Below are 24,606 nucleotides of genomic sequence, written 5' to 3' on the forward strand. Positions count from 1 at the left end.
TCGAGTTAGTGGAGCTCTTTGTGCACATTATTACACTTCAGTATTTGCAAGATCAGGTCTAAACTCTCACTTATAAAGGTTTTATAAATAATGAAAAAAAGCCCTTCAAATTGTTCCCAAGAAAACATTGGGAACCAGTAAAGTCTGTCCCATTTTATGGGACATCTCCTGTTAGAAACTCAAGGAAAGTTCATTTCAGTTAATCAGCCCTCAGCTGTCAGCTGCTGTTCTGCAGGAAAGGTCATGAAGTGCTTACCTGGCACTGACAGCTAACACAGAAAGCTGAGCCTTTAATGGCCACGTGCGAATACTTCAAAGCTGCCTCTAGGAAGACCTCAGGCCTCTTTTCACATTTCAGAATGTATCAAAAGGGACACTTAAAAGTCCTCTTTTCCTCAGCTCATCTGTAAAATCTCTTCTGAGTCACCATCCATGCAGGCTGCATTGTGGCCCAGGTTGTGGATAAGGGCATGGTAATGGGCTGTGGTGTAGCAGGAGGTGATCACTACGCCACCCCTCCACCCCCCACCCCTGAGCTGTCCACCTTAAGAAACCTGTTTTGCCGAAGTCCCTTGAGTAGTCATCAGAGTTCAGTTCAGACTTGTTCTTTCAGCATTTAATTCCCCAGCTCACAGAGGCTGCAGCAGGAAGCCTGTTCAGCCTGGAGAGAAGGCTCCAGAGAGACCTTCTTGTGACCTCTCAGTACTTAAAGGGGCCAAGAAGAAAGCTGGGTACAGACTTTTTAACAAGGCCTGTTGTGACAGGACAAGGGGTGATGGGTTTAAAGCAAAAGAGGGAGATCTAGACTAGAGAGAAGGGAGAAATTAAAGATCATCTAGTTCCAGCTCAGCTTCCACTAAATCAGGTTGCTCAAAGCCTCATTCAACCTGGCCTTTAATGCCTCTACAGCCTCCCTGAGCAACCTGTTTCAGTGTCTCACCACCCACACTGTGAGGAATTTTTTCCTAATATCCAGTCTAGCTTTCTCCTCCTCCAGCTTCAATACATTTCCCTTTGTCCTATCACTATGGCCCCTTATGAAAAGTCCCTCCCCAGCTTTCTTGTCACTATAAGGTCTTCCCAGAGCCTTCTCTTCTCCAGGATCAACACAGCCTGTCCCCATAGGGGAGGTGCTTCAGCCCTCTGATCATCTTCATGGCCTCCTCTGGACCCACTGGAACAGTTCCATATCTTGCTTGTGCTGGGGGCACCATCCACTGCTGGATGCGGTGTTCTGGGTAGGGTCTCATAAGAGCAGAGCAGAGGGGGAGAAGCACTTCCCCCATCCTGCTGTGAACACTTTTTTTGATGCAGCCCTGCACTTGTTCTTCATGTCTGCCATAAACTTGGTCTGAAGTCAGACAAGTTACACTCTTCTCTGAAACAGGAACAATATCAACTTGGTTTTTTTTCTTGTAGACTGTAAACTGTTCAGTACTTCCTGATGTTGTTTATGTTTTGGGCTCCTGGCCTCAGCGGAGGTTTCTTGCTGCTCCTGTGATGTAAAGATCATAGAGCAGGAGTTGTTTCAGGAGATTTGAAGGAGTTCTTCAGGCTTAGGGCAGGGAGGTTGTTAGGTGGAGAGAACAATTAGGAGAATGTGTTGCAAACACTGAGGAGGAGGAGGATAATTGTACTACAAGGGAAGTAATTTGCTGCTTGTTTTTTTAGACCTTCTCTTTGATTGCTGTGGTTAATCTCGGTGCACTCTCTCTGTTTGGACAGGAGCGCGTTCAAAAGACATTTCCTCATCCCATAGACAAGTGGGCGATTGCTGATGCACAGTCTGCCATAGAGAAAAGGAAAAGAAGGAACCCTCTCCTGCTTCCTGTGGACAAAATCCATCCTTTACTAAAGGTACTTAAACCAACAACCTGCTGATTCTGCCCACCACACCCCCCCAGCTGTACTATCTCCCTCCAGCACTATTTCTGTACTTTGTGTGAGATCAGGGGAAGTTTCTCATCTTGGCTGTGGGTCACCATAGCACTGGATGAATGTATTGTAACAAATTCACAGAATCTCAGACTGGTGGAGGTTGGAAGGGATCTCTGGAGATCAATCCAGTCCAATCCCCTTGCTAAAGCAGAGGCACCCGTAGCAGCTTGCTCAGAGTCACGATGTCCAAGTGGATTTGGAATCTCTCCAAAGAAAAGAGTCCACAGCCTCTCTGGGCAGCCTGCTCCAGGGTTCCAGCACCCTCACACCAAACAATTTTGTCCTCGTGTTCAGAGGGAACCTCCTGGATTCCAGTTTGTGCCCACTGCCCCTTGTTCTGTCTGGGCACCACTAAAAAGATTATGGCCCCATCCTCTTGCCCAGACTTCAGCTTTCCTGATCATTGAGAAGATCTGCTTTCATGCTGCTCTTCTCCAGGCTCAACAGCCCCGGGTCTCTTAGCCTTTCCTCCTTTCAGAGATTCTGCACTCCCCTCAGCATCTTCGTAGCCTCTGCTGGATTCTCTACAGTAGTTCCCTCTCACTCCTGAACTGGGAAATCCAGAACTGGACCCAGTCCTCCAGATATTGCCTCACTAGTGCAGAGTAAAGGGGAAGGAGAACCTCCCTTGACCTGCTGGCTGCACTCTGCTGAGTGCACCCAACTCATCATGTTCTAGACAATAGTGTGTTAATTGATTACTCTCTTTTGAAATATGACTAGTTAGTGTTTAACATACATAAACGCTCAAACACTTTACTTGCTTCAGCAGCACCTTTGACACCTTTATTTGTTTCAAAATGCTGCAGAAGGCAAAAGAGAAGACGAGGGAACAGGTAGATCCTGTTCTTTGTATACTGTCAACTAAGATGTGTATCGGTGTTCTTTCAGTGCTGCCGAATGTCACTGGCGCCTTAGTTTAAAGGGGATGTGACTAAAGGCCAGACACAGAGTTTATTGTGGAGGAGAAGGGACGACTCAGTTCTTAGGTGTCATGTTGCTTATAGCAGATGTAGAGCTCCTTGCTTGCAGTTAGGATTTCTGTCCCACAGTAAGCATAGATTCGTACCATGCCCCTCTAGAGTTTTGGGGTGTTTAATGATCAAACAATACTCTGAATGTTAGACCAATGTTTAATCACCTTCAGATCAGTGCTGAATCAATAGATTGAGGCTGATCCAAATGCTGCTCTTCTTGGGGTATTTATTTTTTTCCTTTCGATTTTGCTTTTTGTTCAAGGCTTAAATACTTTTCTCCAGTGGTGGCATTGTTGCACCAGAGTTCCCAGCTGCTCTGAGAAAACATTAAGCACAAACAGAAATTAAAGCACCTTTCAGGTGTACTCACTGTTGTGTACACTGTCTCGGTTTATGATGGCTAATGAGAGGGGAAGAGATGTTAGCATTAAGTAAGATCTTCCTAGATAACACTGGTTTTGTTTAATGAAGCCTGGTGTGGAAGTGTGTGGATATAGGCACAGAATCTGATTTTTAGAAGATAAAGGACATTGAGGTGCTGGAGTGTGTCCACAGAAGTGCAACAAAGCTGGTGAAGGGTCTGGAGAAAAGGTCTGGTGAGGAGCAGCTGAGGGAACTGGGGTTGTTTAGTCTAGAGAAAAGGAGGCTGAAGGGCTCTCTGCAGCTCCCTTAAAGGAGGTTGGGGTGAGGTGGGGGTTGCTTATTTCTCCATAGTATCAGGTGATAAAACGAGATGAAGTGGCCTGAAATTGTGCCAGGGAAGGTATAGGAAACGTTTCTTCCCTGAAAGAGTGGTCAAGCATTGGAACAGGCTGCCCAGGGGGATTGTAGAACACCTGGAGGTATTCAAGAAACATGTTGACGTGGTTTAGTGGCCATGGTGGTGTTGGGTTGATGGTTGGACTTGATGGTCTTAGAGGTCTTACCCAACCCAAACAAGAAAGACTGTTAGGGGATGGAAGGGACCTCTGGATATCATCCAGTCTAGTGCCCTGCAGGGTCACCCACAGCAGGTTGCCCAGGATCACAATGTCCAGGTAGGTTTGGAGTCTCCTCAGAGAAGGAGACTCCACAGATTCTCTGGGCAGCCTGCTCCAGGGCTCTGTAAACGTCAAAATAAAGAGTCTGTAACACAGTTTGTAGTTTCATGAAAGAAACCTCCTTCCATCAAGAACAGCTCAGAATGAAGCATGCTCTTTTGTGAAGGGTCCAGATTCCTGAAATAAACATAGATTGAGACTATAATTTAAGTAGAAGAATCATAGAATGATTTGGATTGAAGTCACCTCAAAAATCATCTAGTTCAACCCCACTACCATGGGCAGGGACACCTTCTACTAGACCAGGTTGCTCAAAGCCCCATCCAACCTGACCAACCTTAAATATTTCCTGGGAGAGGGCATCCACAACTTCTCTGGGCAACCTGTACCAGTGTCTCAGTACCCTTACAGTGAAGAATTTCTTCCTTGTAGTGAGGTCCCTTCCTTGAAGCAATCCTATTTTCAGATTTGTCATTTTCAGAGGAAGGACTACTGAAAGTTCTGAAACTTGTCACCTGTCAGTGTGACACATGTATCTGTCAAATGGTGAAACTGCTCAAGGAAGTATTTACAAACATTCCCTTTGGGGACGCTGATCAAAGTTCCTTTTTGTTGCCCTTTGTCCCAGCCATTACATCACTGTAACTTATCAACACAGACAAGATGGATTTCATGAGAGAGTTCAGTGTGTTCACTGTCATTCTGAATGGATTTCTGGATTAAATAACATTACTTTTTGTTGTCTTTTCAATTTGCAGGAGGTCCTGGGTTACAAGGTAGATTACCATGTCTCTCTGTATATCGTGGCTGTCTTGGAATACATCTCAGCTGACATTTTAAAGCTGGCTGGAAACTATGTCTTCAATATACGACACTTTGAGATCTCCCAGCAGGACATTAAAGTGTCCATGTGTGCTGATAAGGTGAGGAGTTGGGGTTAAGCCAGCTGATACCAGAGGTGGTTTTGGTTTAGTTTCTTTTCTAAGATGACACATCCAAAGCAGGATAGGAGGGAGAGACTGGTCTTACTCAACCATGAGTTGTGGGCATCTTATCCCTGAAAATGTTTAAGACCAGGCTGGATGAGGCTTGGAGCAACCTGGTCTAGTGGAAAGTGTCCCTGGCCATGACAGAGGTGTTGGAACTAGATCATCTTTAAGGTCCATTCCAACTCAAACCACTCTGTGATTCTATGATTAGTCATAGAAGAGCCATTGAAGGTTGGACTCGATGATCTTGAAGGTCTCTTCCAACCAAAATAGTTCTATGACTCTATGGTTCTGTGAAGCTTCTCCTTATACAGAACTGCCACAGAGAAGACTTAAGCCTGTGAAGTTTTGGAACAGGAGCAATTCCTACAAAATACAAGGACATAAAATTATATTGTCCTTTATTTCACATGGAATTGCACAGATTGCATTAGTTTGGAAGGGACCCTCAAAGGTCATCTTGCCTGACCCCCCTGCAGTGAGCAGGGAGAACTTCGACTAGATCAGGCTGCCCAGGGCCATATCAAGGCTGATGTTGGAACGGTTCAGGTGGGGCCTCAACCACATATCTGGGCAACCTGTGTTACTGTCCTCCTGATGTCACTTTGTCTTGACAGCTTTTTCCCTCTTTATAATCCAGAACAAGACTTTTAGTTTTCATCCTCAGAGAACTGAGAAAGATTTTTGTTGCATTTTATCTTTATCAGGAGGGTTTTGTCAAAAGCTTATGCAAGATGCCTTGTTTGGAAAGTTGGTTCTGGGTGAATTGTAGCTTGTTTTCTAGGTCATACTAACTTATAAAGGGGGTAAATGGCTTTGGCAATGAAGCCAGCCTTCTGCTGCCAAGGTTTAAATATTACTCCCTTGTGCAAGTGATCACAGAAAGTATTGTATTAAAAACTCAAAGGATTTCTCTGAACACACTGAAATAGCTGAGCTTGAGCCAAGGGCACAGAGCAGGCTTGCATGTAATGTTGTACATTTTCTTTGCTAGGTTTTGATGGATATGTTTGATCAGGATGACATTGGTTTGGTTTCTCTCTGTGAAGATGAGCCCTCCTCTTCTGGGGAACTCAACTACTATGACCTAGTGAGAAATGAAATTGCAGAAGAAAGGCAATACCTGCGGGAGCTGAATCTGATCATCAAAGTATTTCGGGAAGCTTTTCTATCAAACAGAAAATTGTTCACACCTAATGTAAGTCCTTTAATAGCTTATTGATGTGTAATGCTAGTTGGTTCCATTAGCAGCCATAACATAGCAATTTAGCATTAACTGTGCTGGAGGTAAAATTAAATTTGATTTATGAGGGTTGGCTGCATATGAAATAATAAAATGGAGGAACTGCCATTATCAGGCTGAAGAGTGCTGCTCTCAGAGTGAAGCTTAATGGATGTGATTCCCTGTCTGGTGCCAGCAATAGCTAGAGTCCTTGGGTCATGAAGGTAATAGTTACACTTTTGCTTAACACAAAAATTAACAGTTCCTTACCTGCATGGACAGTGAATGTGAGTGAACACTTGGACTGACGTTTGGAGTCTACCCCAAGGCTTCCTGGTCTGCAGGAATTACGAGTAAAATAGCCTTTGGGCTCCGGATTCTCTCTGGCTGAAGGGAATCTTCACTGAAAGAGGGCAGATTTAGACTGAATATTAGGAAGAAATTCTTTACAGTGAGGGTGGTGAGATGCTGGAACAGGTTGCCCAGGGAGGTTGGGAATGCCTCCTGCCTGGAGGCATTCAAGGTCAGGTTGGATGAGGACTTGAGTAACCTGGGCTAGTGGAAGGTGTCTCTGCCCATGGCAGGGGGATTGGAACTGGATGATCTTTAAGGTCCCCTCCGACACAAACCATTTAATGGTTCTGTGATCTCAGTTTGATACATGATTGAAATATTTGATTAAGTATCTGTGTGTGGCACATTCTGTTTGCAGGATGCTGGAGTCTAGAAAGGAAGCACATGTCTTGTAAGAGAAGAAGTTACAATGAGAGATTAGCGAATGCTTCCTGTAGGAGGAAGGAGAAAGGGTACCAAGCAGCAGAACCTGAAGTGGGATTTTTAGGTTATGCCAGCAAGTTAAAAAGAGAGTCAGCAGGAGACATTCCCATTACAGCTGGGTGTGGAGGTTCCTTAGTAGCTGATGGGATATCAGAGAATTGTGCAAATGTGGGGAAAGAATTCAAACAAAGATGATGGGAGGAGAAGGGAGCGATATTCTGGAGATGAGAAATGTTCTTCTGTTACATGGGAATGAGAAATTTCAAGGTGGCTTGTTCCCACAAAGAGGTTGCCATGGTCTTGGTGCTGGCAGGAGCTCAGGGAAGTTCTGCAGCCTTAGGTTGGGGGCGGGCAGAGAAGGCTTCTGATGAGTGTGTTTTGGAGAGGTCAGAAGAAGAATTCAGGTCATTGGAAGGGGCTTCCTATTAGGGTGTGTTTGTGGTGTGTGGATTTGAAACAGCTAAAAGTTGGATGCAGAAAAGGAAGCTGCTGATTACTCCTTTGTGCCCAGGTACTGTTCTGCTAAAGTAGCCAAGCAGCTGCTTTAGTTTTACCTGTGGTTTAAAGGGTCTGACCTTGGAGCTGCTTTAAATTGCCTCCTTCCTATGGTGTTCTGAAAGACAAGAATCAGCGATGAGGAAAAGAAGTCCCAGTGAAATGGGACTGAAAAGGCCAGGCATTCGTGTCCAGAGCACCCACAGCCTGTGCTGAACTGCTGCTCTCCAGCCTGGGAAGGATGGTGTGTTTTCTTTTGCTGGGATGAGAGTTGTGCAAGGTTGGATGTGCCCAAGCAAGCCTGCAAGGCTGGCAAAACCACGTAATTTAACTTTCTTCATAGCTTTTTGTTGGCTTCTCTCCATTCACCTCTTGGATCAGACTTCAGGAATAATGCTTCAATATTTACATAAGCAAAATAAATCATTCTGAGCACTCCTGAGATAACGTTTTATGTTTGCAGGATATCGATGTGATATTTAGCAACATTTCAGATATCCATGAGCTGACAGTGAAGCTCTTAGGATTGATTGAGGATACTGTTGAGATGACTGATGAAAGTAGTCCTCATCCTCTAGCTGGCAGCTGCTTTGAGGATCTTGCAGAGGTATGGTATTTTGTTGGTTGGGTTTTTGCATTGTTTTTAAACCACTGATGGTTTTATTTTCTCAGTAAACTGTTGGTCGTGACTCTGATATCCCATAAATTAGCAATTGTAAATTAAGCTCTGAATGGAGATCTTCCCTACCCATGCTTCAGTAGGTAAGCCCCAAAGTGTGTTTACTACTTGTCACAGAAACAATATCAAGCAGGTAAGCACAAAACTAAGATCTTATTTCAGTGTGGAAATGAATTGCTATGTTCCTGTAGGGAAGCGGATTTGAACAGTAACTACCTGGGATTGCTCACTGGTGTTTCCATTTTTATAGGCACTGGTGTCAAGCCCAGGGCTACCCAAAAATCATAGCAGCTGGGTGTACACCTGCAGATTAAGGGACTTGCATGACTCTGGACAGTGAGCTGACTCAGAATGTGTTCTTAATTCAGCCAGCTGCATTGTCAGACATCTGGAATGGGAAATGTCGCTGCAAAGAAAGACTCTGGGAAGGAATGAGGTGTCAAAACAGACGTGCATCTGAACAGAAGCTTAGTGTTCAGTGTATGAGGAGGGGCCTGCAGCATCTCTGTGAGGAAGAAGGACTAAGAGACCTGGGGCTGTTTAGCCTGGAGAAAAGCAGCCTGAGAGGGGGTCTGATCAGTGCTCAGCAGGAGTTAAAGGCCAGTGGGGAAAAGGGTGGGGCCAGGCTCTTCTCAGTGGTGCCCAGTGACAGGGCAAGGGGCAACAGGCACAAACTTGAACCCAGGAGGTTCCATCCAAAGATGAGTAGAAACTTGTTCAGTGTGAGGGTGCTGGAGCAGGCTGCCCAAAGGGGTTGTGGAGTCTTCTTCTCTGGAGAGACTCCAAACCTGCCTCGACGTTGTGATCCTGGGCAAGCTGCTGTGTTTGCCCCTGCTTTAGCAGGGGGGTTGGACCAGGTGATCTCCAGAGGTCCCTTCCAACCCTCACCATTGAAATACAAAACAACTGGAGATTGGAAGAAACTTCACTGAAAGGGTTCTCAAACCCTGGAAGAGGCTTGAATCCCTATCCCTTGAAGTGTTTAAAAGGCACAGAGATGTGCTGAGGGAACCTGGTTTAGTACCAGCCTTAGCAGAGTTAGATAATGGTTGAAGTTGATGATCTTAAAGGTCTTTTCTAATCCAAACAATTCTCTGACTCTGGAATTCATCAGAGGCACACAGTAAAAAGGAAGCGTCTGAAAGGCAGGAGGACAGTTCAGCTTAGAAATACAACACACCTTTTTAACTGTCTGGGAACCTAACACTTGGATCAAATTGCCAAGGTAGATGTGGAAGTTTGGGCATACTTAAATGGAATCTACTTTTTCTTGACAGATATATTGATCTCAGTTTTTTGACCCAAAATATCGGGAAATCATGTAAACCATATCAGCTGTAGTACAGAGGAGCTCAGATGAGATGATCTGGCCTGAGAGAGAGAGAATGCCTCAATGAACCACACAGTTAATGTGAAATTTATGGGGTTTATCTGAAAATTATGATGCTTATAATGAAAATGACAACCAATAATGTTTCCATTTCACTTCTATGTGTGTTTAGTTTTAACATGTGAGGATGGAATGAGCACACCCCAGTACCATTTGGGAAGTGAGTACATTTGTGTGGGTGTGAAGAGAATGGGTCCTTCAGCCCAACTGCCACTCACCAATATACCATAAAAGTTTTCCTGGCCTTACTTCAATAAATCACTCATGTGAATTATAAGTAGGAAAGTCCAGTTGACTAGGTCATAGTTATTAAGTTGTTAATGCATAGTTATCTGTATAAGAGGAGCATTTGAACAACTATAGAAGCATAGAATGCATGAAGTTGGAAGAGACCTTTAAAGGTCATCTAGTCCACTGCCCCTGCAGTCAGCAGGGATGTCTGCAATTAGAGCAGGTTGCACAGAGCCCTGAACAACCTGACCTGGAATGGTTCATCAACCATCACTCTGAGCCATTTGTGCCAATGTTTCACCAGCTACATCATAAAAAAAAATCTTCTTCATCTGGTCTGAATCTTACCTCTTGAAAATCATCATGTCTTGTCATGTCATTACAGACCCTGCTAAAAAGAAACAATGAATTAGAGTAGCTATTATATTAAGATTGGAAAAGGACTTAAAATTTGAAGTAGTAGAGCACTACCCTGGAAAGTATACCTTAGTTTATAGCAAAAGCTCCCCTTGGGCATCCTGTTCTTTAAGGGAAGCAAATCCTTTACCACAAGTAAAAATCTCACCTGATTTTCATGAAATGGAAAACTTAAACGGGAAAGGAGAAGCAGCTGCTTCTCTGCTTCTTCAAACTTTGTTATGCAGGTAGTAAGTTTGAATTGAATAATTCAGTTAATGTAGAGCATGAGCCACTTAATAAGTAGGCAGCTCGTTTGATCATCTGGCATGCTGAGATCTTTCTGTATTTGCAGAAGGGATCATTAAAGAGAGATAGGAAAGGGAAGTGTTTATTTGCTCTGCCTATCTTACTGCTAGGCTTGTTCACTTCGTGTTTCCATTATGAAGGTCCTTCAACTTGTTTGGAAGGCTAATTAAAACCAAACAACCTTTGCAGGCTGGAATCTCCCTGCTTTGGCTGTTTTTCTGCATCAGTTCTCTGCAAGGTTTAAACATAAATATTGGAGTGGCCTTCAGATAAGAAAGTATGGAGAAAATGAAATATTTTTTTTCCCTGGTGTGGAGAAAAAACAGAGACTTGATGCCTGACTTGAGTGGGAGATGGAGATTTGTTTATAAACTGGTAGAAAAGTGTTTGTTCAGGGTAACCTTTACAGTTCTATTTGATACAATGTGTTTATTGGTTACCCGAGATAATGTCTATGGTTATGTTCTGCTAGTGGTGGGAGAGCCTTTGAAGGAGTAGATGTGCTGCTGACATGGTTTTAATGGTGACCTGGTGGTGCTGGGTTAATAGTTCACAGAATCATAGAATGTGGGGTTGAAAGGGACCCACCTCAAAGATCCGACCTTTCGAGGTAATAATGTAGTGTAAATGAGATGGCCAAGCACCCCGCTGAACTTGATGGTCTTAAAGGTCTTTTGTAACCACAATGATTCTATGAACCAAGGGCAGAGTGTCTTTCTGCCTGCTACTGTGCAGCTAGCAAAGCAAAGTTATCAGTAGGTTGTAAATTGTTCTGCTGATACTCATGTTTCCAAAGGAGAACTTTTTGGGATTCACAATGCAAAACCAGGTGGAAGGCAGCACACTACAGGTACTTTTCAACACTGCAAGTGTAAAACCTCCTCTTTTTTACTGATCTCTTGGGGAAGATCTCTAATGCAGTTTTGGACTGGTTTGATTTTTTTTTTTTTTTTTAGTCTTGTGTTCAAAACTAAAACCTTGACACACTTGATGAAAGCCTGAGCTGATGTGCAGTGTTACTGTCCCCTGTCTTTAATTGGGATGTTGCGTAATAAGACTCCCACATTGCTTGCAGGTAGTGGGCAGGTCTGGAGTAAACCACCGACACCCCCCCCAAAAAAAAAAAACCAACCCTGAGGCTGGAAACTGAATTCAGATTGTTTAGTCAGAGAATGTCTAATCATTTCTCTTCAGCTGCTGATGTGCCAAACCCTCCCCCCTTCCATCCCCCCTTCCTAGAGAGAATCTAATGCGAATGGACAGCGATGATTAGAACTTGATGAGGAGAGCTGAGTTTGATGATTATAATTTGCATGTGAAAAGAGAGTGCATTCTCTGCCTTTCCTCCCCACAAAGAGTTTAATTGCAGCTGTCCTGTGAGTAAGGTGGGAAATCACCTCCACCTTCTGCAAATGGGAGACTTGAGACATAACCTGAATGCTGAAAAGACCGTTTGGTACTCCCAAATCTTGCAGAGCCTGGGCTCTGAGCGCTGCTGCAGTTAGGTGAAATGTAGAGGTATGTGCTCATTCTGGGCATCCTGCCATCAGCACCGGATAACTCAGTTGTGATTCATGAGTGATTCAGCCCAATGAATCTGCAGAGACTGGAGAAGCCTGACAGACTTTGGAGCAGGTGAGCTATGAGCAGTCATAAATTATTCCTGCAGAGATTCATGTACAGTCAGGTTTCCATCCCACCCTGCTGCAGTCGATATTACAGAATCACAGCCAGATACTCCGTTCAGAGTCATAATTTTTACACCTGAAACTCTTGGTTTCATCAGAGGACTTTCCTCTCAGATTCTTTCAGGTGAGATATTTTCCCAGCCTTCCAACATACAAGAACCTTTAAAGGTTGGAAAAGACCTCCAGGATCAAGTTCAGCTGTTGATTCAACACTAAACCATGTCCCTTGGCATCACATCTACACGGGATTGTTTTAATGCTTCCAGGGACAATGACTCCACCACTTCCCTGGGCAGCTTCTTCCAGGGCTTAACCACTCTTTCAGTGAAGAAGTTTTCTGTAATACCCAAGCTAAATCTCTCCTGAAGCAACGTGAGATTCTTGTCCTATTGCTTGTTCCTTGAGAGAAAAGACTGACACCCACCTCTTTTCAGAGAGCAATGAAGTCTCCCCTCAGTCTCCTTTTCTCCAGGCTGAGCAGCCATGAGCTGCTCTTCACAAGACCTGTTCTCCAGACCCTCCACCGCCTTCACTGCATTTTTCTGGACATGTTGCAACCCATCAACATCTTGTAGTGAGGGACCCAAAACTGAACCAATATTTGAGGTGTGGCCTCACCTGTGCCCAGTACAGGGAGACAATACCTGCCCTGGTTCTGCTGGCCACACTATTCCTAATCTAGGCCAGGATTCTGGTTGCCTTCTTGGCCTCCTGGGTACACACTAGCTCACGTTCACTCTGCTGCTGACCAGCACACTCAGGTCCTTTTCTACTGGACACTTTGAAGCCACTCTGCCCCATGCCCAGTGTATTCATGGGGTTGTTGTGACCCAAGTGCAGGACCTGGCACTTCACCTCTTTGAAGGCTGGCTTGGCCAATTGATCTAGCCTGTCCAGGTCCCTCTGTAGAGCTAGATAGATCAACTCTTTCACCCAACTTGGTGTTGTGCACACTGACATCCCCTGCATCCCCTCATCCAGATTATTGTTAAAGACATTAAGGAAAACAGGCCCCAACACTAAATCCTGGGGAATCCTACTGGTGCCTGGTCACCAACTAGATGTAACACTGCCACTCTCTGGGTGTGGCCATACACCCAGCAAACATGTCCAGAGAATTGTGCCCAAGTCCAGTGCTTATGACTGGCCATGCTTAGCTGACATGCCCTGAAATAGTGGTGGTACAATGATGCCTCCTTGTGACAGGCTCCGAAGTTCATCTTTACCTGCACTTTCCCAGGAGTCATTCTTTAGTGACAGAGAAGGAAGTAAATTGACAGAGACAGAAGTAAATCACCATTTTGTGTGAAATGAAAGCAAGAACTTCACAGAAACACAGAATGATAGAGGTTGGAAGGGACATCTGGAGATCATGTCCCAATTCAAAGCAGGGTCACTCACAGCAGGTCACCCAGGATCACAATGCCCAGGTGGGTTTGGAATCAGTCCAGATGAGGAGACTCCACAGCCTCTCTGGGCAGCCTTATTCAGGGCTCTGCCATCCTCACAACAAACAAGGTCCATCCTTATGTTCAGATGGACCCTCCTGGATTCTAGTTTGTGCCTGTTGCCCCGTGTTCTGGGCACCACTGGAAAGAGTCTGGCCCCATCCTCTTCCCCTCCCACCCATCAGCTCTTCCTGAGCATTGAGAAGATTCCCTCTTAGGCTGCTCTTGGTTCCCACTGCGTCAGAAAACAGAGTTTGTGTTACTGATGAGAGTGGTGAGGTTGAGGAGTGTTACCAAAAATGTTGTGCACATTTAAAATTTGGAAGTGAAAAAAGGTTTGTGGTTTCCTGAATATTTGTTTTGCAAAATCAATATTTTCTTGCAAAGTTCCACTTGTGTATCAGCTTATTGAAGGAATTAATTGTACCAGCTGGCATAGAAAGAGCTTACATCTTCCATCTATGAATGTAATTCTCTGTTTTTATTTAGGAGCAAGCCTTTGATCCATATGAAACCTTGTCCCAGGATATTCTCTCTCCACAATTTCATGAGCATTTTAATAACTTAATGGCAAAACCTGCTGTTGCTCTCCACTTCCAGGTGAGTGCAAGCAAGAAGTACTGAATTGCTTTAGCTCTCAGATTTCAACAGGTTTGAATTTCATCAGTACTTTTTTTACTTCCAACTGAGGAAGAAACAATCCAGATTATGACCTTCTTCAGTATAAGGTATTTCAACTCTGCCTCTTCCTATGAAAACTGGACTTAGCTCTGACCCATCCATGAGTCTTTTCCATAATCTATGGTGGGGTTTCATTTTTATTACTTCCTTCTGCCAACGATCTGTTAAAACCTCCTGCTCAGAAGTCTGAATTTGTGTTCAGAAACGCACTTAGAGAAGCTGCTGAGCAAGTATTTGGTCAGTCGTGCTCCCAGCTAAAGCCATTATGGAAACAGTTTGTACAGTTCACTGGGGCTCACATCTCTGCAAGCTGAGATTCCTCTGAGCCATTCCTTCAGGGTGAATATTCCTTCTTCAGCTCTGAGTACTTGGCAAGCTGCATCATGTCGCTCACCTTACGTCTTTGCACTTGGCAAATGAAGTGAGACATTTTACCTGTCTCCCTAGCAAGTTTAAAGTGCAAAGTCCTAGTCCTGACTTGGAATGTGGCCACCTCTCCAGCCTGTTCAGGTCCCTCTGGATGACATCCCTTCCCTCCAGCATGTTGTCCACACCACACAGCTCGGTATTGTCAGCAGACTTGCTGAGGGTGCCTCCATCTCACTGTCCATGTCACCAACAAATATGTTAAACAGAACTGGTCCCAGTTACAAGGATGTTTACAAGATCTGTTTGCTTGATGCCAGAGCATTTGTGTGTCTCTGAGTCTTAGGAAGAGAAACACTGATGTTTTTGCAAGTTTTATTGTTGTTATTGCTGCTGGACGTAAGCATGGAGTGCTGTAGGTCAGAGGGGATACTCTAGATGTTTGTAGCACAGCCGTCCTGTTCAGAGTGCTGCTAATTTCAGGGCTTTGTCCTGAGTATTTCAGTGTCAGTAATCCTGTGTGCTTTTCCTTTCCAGTCCACTGCTGAAGGGTTTAAAGAAGCTGTCCGATATGTTCTGCCACGACTCATGCTTATCCCTGTCTATCACTGTTTGCACTACTTTGAGTTACTACAGGTAAATGAAGCCATACTCTTGTTTCCTCCTAAAAACACTTAGTATTGTGGAGAATCTGAGCTTTTACATGAGTGATTAGATTGGACTTACTGCCCCCAGTTCAGGAGGCACAGGGTTATACTAGAGTGTCCAATGTAGGCTACAAGGATGATGAAGGGATTGGAACATCTGTCTGATGAGGAGAGGCTGAGAGACCTGGGGCTGTTTAGTCTGGAAAAGAGAAGACTGAGAAGAGATCTTATTAATGTTTATAAATATCTGAAAGGTGGGTGTCAAGAAGAAGGGGCCAGTCTCTCTTAAGTGGTGTCCTGTGATAGGACAAGGGGCAGTGGATACACAGTGGAACAGAGAAGTTTCACCTCAACTGGGGAAAACCTTCTTCACTGTAAAGGTGACAGAGCCCTTGAGCAGGCTGCCCAACGAGGTTGTGGAGTCTTTTTCTCTGGAGACTTTGAAGACCCATCTGGATGTGTTCCTGTGTGACCTGCCCTAGGTGATCCTGCTTTGGCAGGGGAGTTGGAGTTGATTATCTCTATGATTCTGAATATTGAAAGATAGGAAAACATTCGTTTGATACCAGTTAGCATATGTTTGAAAAGTAAAACACTTTAAACCCAAAATAATCTTCAAAAGCAATTCTTGCTCTGATATGAATATTTGTTTTATTAAACAAACCTTTATGAAACTCGATTTCTCATATGGGGAAGAATTTAATGTGCAAATCAATTTCTTTCCTTCAGGTCTGATTTTTTTGTCTGTTCAGAATAAGCTGAACTAGTTCAGTGTGGGGATTGAAGAACAGTTCAGAGCAATAGTCTCGAGTCACTCTCCAGTTGCAGCTCAGCTGATCTTATTTTGGGAACTGGGGAGACATGTCCCATCAGCAGAGTCAGAATAACCCATTCTTAACGTTCTACCATTTGCCCTAATTGGAAGAGATGCAGCAAAAATTAACCATTTTTTTCCATACCATAGCACACTACCTCCACATTGAGAAGACATGAAAGGGAGCGCTATTCTTTTCTTATTTTCTGCCTTCTGAAAAATGGCATTGATGAAGCGCTGGGTTCTAGGAAATTCTGATTCAGATGATGTAAAGTTATTCCTGCAGGATATATTTTACCATGCAAGTTGTTTAGGTTGGCATCTAGTCCACATTTGTGAGCAATTCTGTTGAGGCTTTCCTTAGTTTGGAACAGCCACTCTTGGTCTGACCACAGATCACTTGCATATATTTTATCCTGAAGTGCACTAGCAAGGTGGTTCCCATCAGTAGATATTTCCCTTGGGTATAACAGCTAAAAGCCAAAAAGTAACTAAGCATTAGCAGATTTTTGCTTACAAGCAAATGTTTCTGCTGTGAATTATGAGACAAGAGGCCAGCAGTCAGCAGAAATGTAGCATCTGAGATCTGCAATACTCATTATTGAAAAAGATAAAGTAGTTTTGCTGTAGAAAATGGAATTTCTTTTAAAATACTTAGAGCATTTATTCAGTAGATGAGGTTCAACAAGGCTACATGCTCGGTCCTGCACTTGGGTCACAGCAGCCCCCTGCAACATTCTTAAGTTTGGAGAAGAGTGGCTGGAAATTGCCTGATGGAAAAGGAGCTGCCAGCAGAACTTGAGCCAGTGCGTGCCCAGGTGGCCAAGGAGGCCACCAGCAGTCTGGCCTTGATCAGCAATGGTGTGGTCAGCAGGACCAGGGCAGAGATTGTCTTCCTGTACTCAGCGCTGGTGAGATCAGACCATGAGTACTGGGTTCAGTTTTGGGCCCCTCACTCCAAGGAGGACATTGAGGTACTGGAACATGTCTAGAGAAGAGCAATAAAGCTGGTGCAGGATCTGGAGAACGGGAGCAGCTGAAGGAACTGGAATTGTTCAGCCTGGAGAAAAGGAGGCTGAGGGGAAACTTTACACCTGAAAGGAGTTTATAGTAAGGAGGAGGTTGGTCTCTTCTCCCAGGTAACAAGTGATAGGACAAAGGAAATGGCCTCAAGTTGTACCAGGCAAGGTTTAGGTTGGACATTAGAAGAAGCTTCTTCACTGAAGGGGTTCTCAAACACTGGAATAGGCTCTTGAGGTTGATGGTTAAATCCCCATCGCTGGAAGTGTTTAAAAGGCAGAGATGTGGTGCCGAGGGACATGGTTTAGCACCAGCCTTGGTAGAGTTAGAAAATGGTTTGACTCAATGATTTTAAAGGTCTTTTCTAATTAAAACCATTCTATGATGTGAAGAAAGCTTCTGTTTGCCCATTCTGTTGGGAAAGTCTGTAGTGCTGAAAAGGGTAAGTGAATTATTAACTCTCTGGGATATACTTCACCAAGGACAGTATCCCGTGGCTGTAGCTGACATTTTGAAATAGCAACAGAAATTACATTTTTAAGTTCTCAGTGTAAAAAGTGATCTTAGCAGGGCTGTACAGCTGTGTTACATGAGTTGTGGGAAATTGTGGTTGCCCCCTCCCTGGTGGCCCTTGAGCAACCTGGTCTAGTGGAAAGTGTCAGGCAGGGAGGGTTGGAACTAGACGATCTTGAAGGTCCTTTCCAGCCCAAACCGTTCTATGATCTTCCTTCATATTTCAAAGGATTTACTTTCAGAACAAGAGGACACAGTCTCAAGCTGTGCCAGGGGAGGTTTAGGCTGGAGGTTAGGAAGAAGTTCTACACAGAGAGAGTGATTGCCCATTGGAATGGGCTGCCCGGGGAGGTGGTGGAGTCGCCATCACTGGAGGTGTTCAGGAGGAGATTTGACAGGGTGATTGGTTTCATGGTTTAGTTGATTAGGTGGTGTTGGATGATAGGTTGGACGTGATGATCTTGAAGGTCTTTTCCAACCTGGTCTGGTCCATTCTAGTCTAGTCTAGTCTATTCTATTCTTGCATGAAGGGGAAAAAAGGGAACTTTGCAGCATAGAACTTCCCATGTATTACAGCATGAAATGTTCTCCCAAGAATCACAGGCCGAAAAATAGCAATTGTTAAAACCAGGTGTGTAGTTAATGTCTGACACACATACTCCTTTTTCTCCTTGCTTTTTTCTTTAAATTCAGTCTTGATTGCACTTTATCTACAATGACTATTTTGCATATCCTGATTTAGATAAGTAAATCCAAGGACGATTGATTTTGACCCCTGAACCACACATCTGCAGTGTCTGGGCTACCAATATTTAATAATGTAGTTGTACTTGAATAATGTATGGTAATAATTTAATAATAAAGGTTTAAATCCAAGTGGTTTCAGTGCATTTTAAATCCTTAAGCACTTGTGTTGATAGTCAGGCTAGAAAAAAAGTTTTAAAAGCTGTTAAAAAAAAACCCCAAACCAACCCAAATGGTCAGTGAATTTCTTTCTAAGAATCTTCCCTGATTCCAAACCTGGTGTTTGGAGTACATGCAGTAAATTGTTTATCATGTTACTTGCCAGTAAATATCCTCGCATGCAGGAGTTCTACTTCATAGGGTGATGTTTTCTTGTATAGTCTTCATCTGCTGTCACTGACCTCTGTCCCTGGAGGTGTTCAAAAAAGGCTTGGATGTGGCACTTGGAGCCATGGTTGATGATCTCTGAGGTCTTTTCTAACCTGGTTGATTCTGTGATTCTGTGATTCTAGATCACTGCACTGTCTCTACTAAGTCTGAGGGGGATCTCATCAATGCTTACAAATACTTCCAAGGGTGGGTGTCAGAAGGATGGGACCAGTCTTTTTTCAGTGGTGCCCAGTGACAGGTCAAGGGGTAACAGGCACAAACTTGAGGAGGAACTTCTGTAATTTAAGGCTGACAGAGGACTGGAACAGGCTGCCCAGAGAGGTGGTGGAGTCTCCATCTGTGGAGACATTCAGAACCTGCCTGGATGTGTTCGTGTGACCTTCTTTAGGTGGACCTGCCTTGGTAGGAGAGTTGGACTCAATGATCTTCAGAGGTCCTTCCAATCCCTATCATTCTGTGAAGTTCTACATTACCATAGTTTTAATACTAAGCCTTCATAAAGCTTACATTTCAATAAGTAGCCTTTCCAAAAGAAATTAGAATGAGCAAAGAACTAAAAGACGACATGACAAGCGTGGCACAGTTCTGCCAAGCTTGCTTTGAAGTGAGCACTGACAGCTTCCTCGATACATCTCTCTCCCAAAATTAGTGTGACTTCCCTTCCCATAAGGGTCAGCTGTGTACGGTAATTCTCTGGAACTCATCAAAATGTTCTTCTTTCACCTTTAAAAGACATAATTGGATGAGTGACCTGTATTATGCTGAAGGTCAGGCTAATTAATGACCCATTGTGTCTTACATCTGGGAAGTGGAGTGCATCAGTATGATACTAAGGGATGAAATCACATGCCACAGCTTTGGAAGAATCCAATCATTTAAGTGATTTTACAAGCTGTGCAGCCTTTATCTGCCTTTTAGGGAAACACTGACACAAATGTTTATTGATCAAACTTTTCTGTGGCTTCAAAACTTAAATGTTTTGGATGCAAACTGGTTAGTTTTTCCTTTGGTGACAGGAAAGAGTGGTCACTATGTTCTGAACTGTGGCACAGAGAAGAAAGTTTGGGTTTGAGAGCCTGCTTGAAATATGTAATACTCAAAAGCTTTCTGTCCCCAGGAGACTGCAACTCTGCTCATAATTCCTGTTAATGTTGAGAGGATCAGATTATAAAGGCACATTCTTGAAGTTCTTCATAGTGGACTTCCAGTACCTGAAGGGGCCTACAAGAAAACTGGGGAGGGACTTTTTACAAGGGCTGCTTGTGACAGGATAAGGGGCAATGGATTGAAGCTTGAGGAGGGCAGATTTAGACCGGGTATGAGGAAGAAATTCTTTATGGTGGGGGTGGTAAGACACTGGAACAGGTTGCCCAGGGAGGTGATGTATGCTCCCTCCCTGGATGTGTTCAAAGCCAGGCTGGTTGAGGCCTTGAGCAACCTGGTCTAGTGGAAGATGTTCCTCTCTACTTGCAGATGTCCCTGCTGACTGCAGGGGTGTTGGACTAGATGACCTTTAAAGGCCCCTTCCCACCCAAACCATTCTGTGTTTGTATGACTGATGTATTACAAACTGTTGGTACGGTTTCTCTGTTACCATTGTACTTGTCTCCAGGAATTGTGGTTCAAAATGACCTAGCAAAAACTGAAGCATAAAAGCCACAGAATGCTCACATTTTCATGGCTTCAGTAGGGACAGAAGATAAGATTGTTACTCCTGAAGAATTACCAGAAAGCCCTGCTGAATTGGGACATATATGACATAATTAACAATTTACAGAAGTACAGAGGTTAATGTTTTGGCAAAATAGCAAAACTAAAATGAATGAAATTAAAATGTGTAAAGCTTAAAAATTCTTTCAAGCTGGAGAACTTTTCTCCTTGATGCTGAAACCTGTTTCTGTTCTGGTGTCCCCATCTTAGGAAGGACATTGAACTGTTCGAGCTAGTCTGGAGGAGGCCACAAATATGATCCAAGGGTTGAAACACCTCTGCTATGAGGATAGGGAGCTAGCGTTGTTCAGCCTGGAGAAGAGAAGACGCTAAGGGGACCTTGTATCTGATTTCCAATGTCTGAAGGGACCTTACAGGAAAGCTGGAGAGAGACTTCTCATAAGGGTGTCTAGCAACAGGAGTAGGGGGCTATGGTTTTAAGATGAGGGACAGTAGGTTCAGACTGGGTCTTAGGAAGAAGTTCTTCAGTACGAGGGTGGTGAGACTCTGGAGTAGGTTGCCCAGAGAGGTTGTGGATGTCCCCTCCCTGGAGTTGTTCGAGGCCAGACTGGATGAGGCCTCGAGCAACCAAGTTCAATTGAGAGGCAAGTACAGGGGGACAATCACTTGTGTGGTCCTGCTCATCACACTGTTACTGAGCCAACCCAGGATGTTGTTGGCCTTGGCCACCTGGGCACACACTGCCTCATGTTCAGACAACCGTTGATCAACACCCTCAGGTCCTTTTCCACTGGGCAGTTTCCAACCACTCTGCCCAAAGCCTGGAGGATTCTTGTGTTGCCCCTGTACTCTGCTCTGGTTAGGCCACACCTTGAGTACTGTGTCCAGTTCTGGGCTCCTCAGTTTAAGAAGGACATTGAAACACTTGAGTGTGTCCAGAGAAGGGCAACAAGGCTGGTGAGAGGCCTTGAACACAAGCCCTATGAGGAGAGGCTGAGGGAGCTGGGATTGTTTAGCCTGGAGAAGAGGAGGCTCAGGGGTGACCTCATTGCCCTCTACAACTACCTGAAAGGTGGTTGTAGCCAGGAGGGGGTTGGCCTCTTCTCCCAGGCAACCAGCACCGGAACAAGGGGACACGGTCTCAAGCTGCGCCAGGGGAGGTTCAGACTCGAGGTGAGGAGGAAGTTCTTCACCGAGCGAGTCATTCGGCATTGGAACGGGTTGCCCAGGGAGGTGGTTGAGTCATCGACCCTGGAGGCGTTCAAGGGGAGATTGGACGTGGCACTTGGTGCCATGGTCTAGTCATGGGGTCTGTGTTGATAGGTTGGACTCGATGATCCTCGAGGTCCTTTCCAACCTAAGTGATACTGTGATACTGTGATACTGTGATACTGTGAAATGCAGGACTCAGCACTTCACCTTGTTGAACCTCAGCCTACTGATCCAGCCAGTCCAGATCCCTCTATAGAACTTCCCTGGCATCTGTTCCTCCATAGTTGTGGAGGTGCATCTGGTCTTTACAAAAGGGAAATATGGTGATTCTTGCTGCTTTTACTTTCTCTTACTAGCAGCAAATCCTGAATTTCAAACTTCTTTTACTGTTAGGTTGCACCATGCAAAATTAACATTTCTTCTTTTAATAGATGAGTTTGAAGATGACAGAAGTTAGAATGGTAAGAAGCAAAGAGAGAATCATGGTCATTTTGTCTCTTAAATGTTCTCTGAAATGGTGAATTTGACTCATTGAAGGAACATTGCACATAGCTGCATAAACCAGTATTTAGTTCTCAGCTACTTCAGGCCTCCAAATACAGGATGCTGAGGGGCCTGGAGCATCTCTATTAGGAAGAAGGGCTCAGAGAGCTGGGGCTGTTTAGCCTTGAGCAGCCTGAGTGTGGATCTCAGTACTCAGCAAGAGCTGAAGACTGGGGGGGAGGAAGAGGATGGGGCCAGGCTCTTCTCAGTGGGGCCCAGTGACAGGACAAGGGGCAGTGGGCACAAACTGGAACCCAGAAGGTTCCATCTGAACATGAAGAGAAACTTTTCTGGTGTGAGGGTGATGGAGCCCTGGAGCAGGCTGCCCAGAGAGGTTGTGGAGTCTCCGCTGGAGAGATTCCAAACCCACCTGGATGTTGTGATCCTGGGCAAGCTGCTGTGCGTGACCCTGATTTAGCAGGTGTGGTTGGACCAGATGATATCCAGAGGTTCCTTCCAGCCCCCACCATGCTGGGATGCTGTAATTTAATGGAATCATTTATGAATCAAGATGTCACTGAAAAGATAACAGGAAAAACAGTGTCCTGCAAGTCACATTGGCTCTTGGCAAAAAGATAAGGATTATCTGTCTGAACTCTCTCCTGCTCTCCCCTGTTGAGTATCTAATGACTTCTCCTGAACATCTGGCAGGGGGCTTTGTTACGTACCTCGCTAGTTTTGAGCGTGCTTCTAGTAATAACTCTCTCCTTGACTTGAAGTCCCTGACTTCACTGAGTACTGTAGATAACTCTGTGTAAGGATGTTTTTTTCAGCCTCCCTACTACCCTTCTATAAATTAACCTGAAAGAAACCTGTTTGCTCTGCCACAGCAATTGCAGGAGTGCAGTGAAGATGAGGAGGATCGGGAGTGTTTGAAACAAGCCATTACAGCTCTTCTGAACCTGCAGTGCAGCATGGAGCGCATTTACAGCAAGCACTCCCCACGACGGCGGCCTGGGTAAGAATCCACAAAGCTCTTCTGCTTTCCCAAAGCTGGCAGGAGACAAATGATGTGGAAGGAATTGTAATTTGTTTTCTTGTTAGATAACTGTATTTTCCTTTTCAAAACATAGCAGTTTTCACTCTAAATGGAGTAGCAGCCCAAAACCTTCAGGGTCCACCTTTATGAATGATGTCAGTGTCCTGCTCCTTCCCTAGCCAAGGCAGTGTGTGGGACTTCTTTGGAACAGTAACCTTGATTAGCACTAGCTGGATAGATGAGGTAAAGCAGTGGATGTTGTCTACCTTGACCCCAGTAAGGCTTTTGATATTGTCTTCCACAACATCCTCAAAGGCAATCTTAGAAAGTGTGGGTTAGGTGAGTGGACAGTGAGGTGAGTTGAGAACTGGCTGAAGGACAAAGCTGAGCAGGTTGTGATCAGTGGGGCAGAATCTGCTTGGAAGCCTGTAGATAGTGGTGCTCCCTCGGGGTCAGTAGTGGGCCCAGTCTTGTTCAACATCAGCAGCAGCAGCAGTCTGGGTAGAAGGGATGGAGTGAACCCTCAGGCAGTTTGCTGACAATACAAAACTGGGAGGATTTGCTGACACTCCATTAGGCTATACTGCCATTCAGTGACACCTGGACAGGGTGGAAAGTTGTGTGGAGGGAAACCTCATGAAGTTCAACAAGGGCAGGTATAGGGTTCTGTACCTGGGGAGGAATAACCCCCTGCACCAGTACGGGTGAGAGTTTGACCTGCTGGAAAGCAGTTCCATGGAGACTTGAGAGTACTGGTGAACAAGTTCACCGTAAGCCAGCAACGTGCCCCTGTGGCCAAGAAGGTCAATGGTCTCCTGGGGTGCAATCAGAAGAGTGTGGCCAGCAGGTCAAGTGAGGTTCTCCTTCCCCTCTACTATGCACTAGTGAGGACACAGCTGGAGTCCTGGGTCCAGTTCTGGGCTCCCTAGTTCAATAGAGACAGGAAACTACTGGACAGAGTCCAGTGGAGGCTCCAAAGATGCTGAGGGGCTTGGAGCATCTCTCAGGCTGAGAGACCTGGGGCTGTTGAGCCTGGAGAAGAGCAGCCTGAGAAGGGATCTGATCAGTGCTGAGCAAAAGCTAAAGGGTGGGGGGCAAGAAGATGGTGCTTCCCATCAGTGGTGCCCAGCAACAGGATGAAGGGCAATAGATACAAACTGGAATCCAGGAGGTTCCACCTGAGCATGAGGAGAAACTTAATTGGTGTGAGAGTGCTGATTCCCTGGAGCATTCTGCCCAGAGATGTTGTGGAGTCTCCTTCTCTGAAGAGATTCCAAACCCTCCTGGACATTGTGATCCAGAGGAAGGCCATGAAAATGATCAGGGGGTTGGAAAACCATTGTGATCCTGGGCAAGCTGCCATGAGTCACCCTGCAGGGGGACTCGGTTATTCCCAGAGGTCCCTCCCAACCCCAACAATGTTGGGATTCTGTGATATATAGGGTCA

General features: G+C 44.9%; 1 protein-coding gene across 1 annotated transcript in view; it reads left to right on the plus strand.

Annotated features, from left to right (window-relative positions):
- Nucleotides 1-24,606, plus strand: part of SOS2 (SOS Ras/Rho guanine nucleotide exchange factor 2) — a 73,113-nt gene that overhangs the window by 20,103 nt on the left and 28,404 nt on the right. The window contains exons 3-9 of the mRNA XM_068149133.1: nt 1,726-1,857; nt 4,714-4,878; nt 5,939-6,142; nt 7,902-8,045; nt 14,069-14,179; nt 15,164-15,262; nt 23,011-23,138. Coding sequence (XP_068005234.1) covers nt 1,726-1,857; nt 4,714-4,878; nt 5,939-6,142; nt 7,902-8,045; nt 14,069-14,179; nt 15,164-15,262; nt 23,011-23,138 — 983 coding nt within the window. The remainder of the gene's footprint in view (nt 1-1,725; nt 1,858-4,713; nt 4,879-5,938; nt 6,143-7,901; nt 8,046-14,068; nt 14,180-15,163; nt 15,263-23,010; nt 23,139-24,606) is intronic.

This window comes from Melanerpes formicivorus, unplaced genomic scaffold (assembly GCF_026170545.1).
Source record: "Melanerpes formicivorus ecotype bairdi unplaced genomic scaffold, bMelFor1.0.p_v2 SCAF_17, whole genome shotgun sequence".
Classification (NCBI taxonomy): domain Eukaryota; kingdom Metazoa; phylum Chordata; class Aves; order Piciformes; family Picidae; genus Melanerpes; species Melanerpes formicivorus.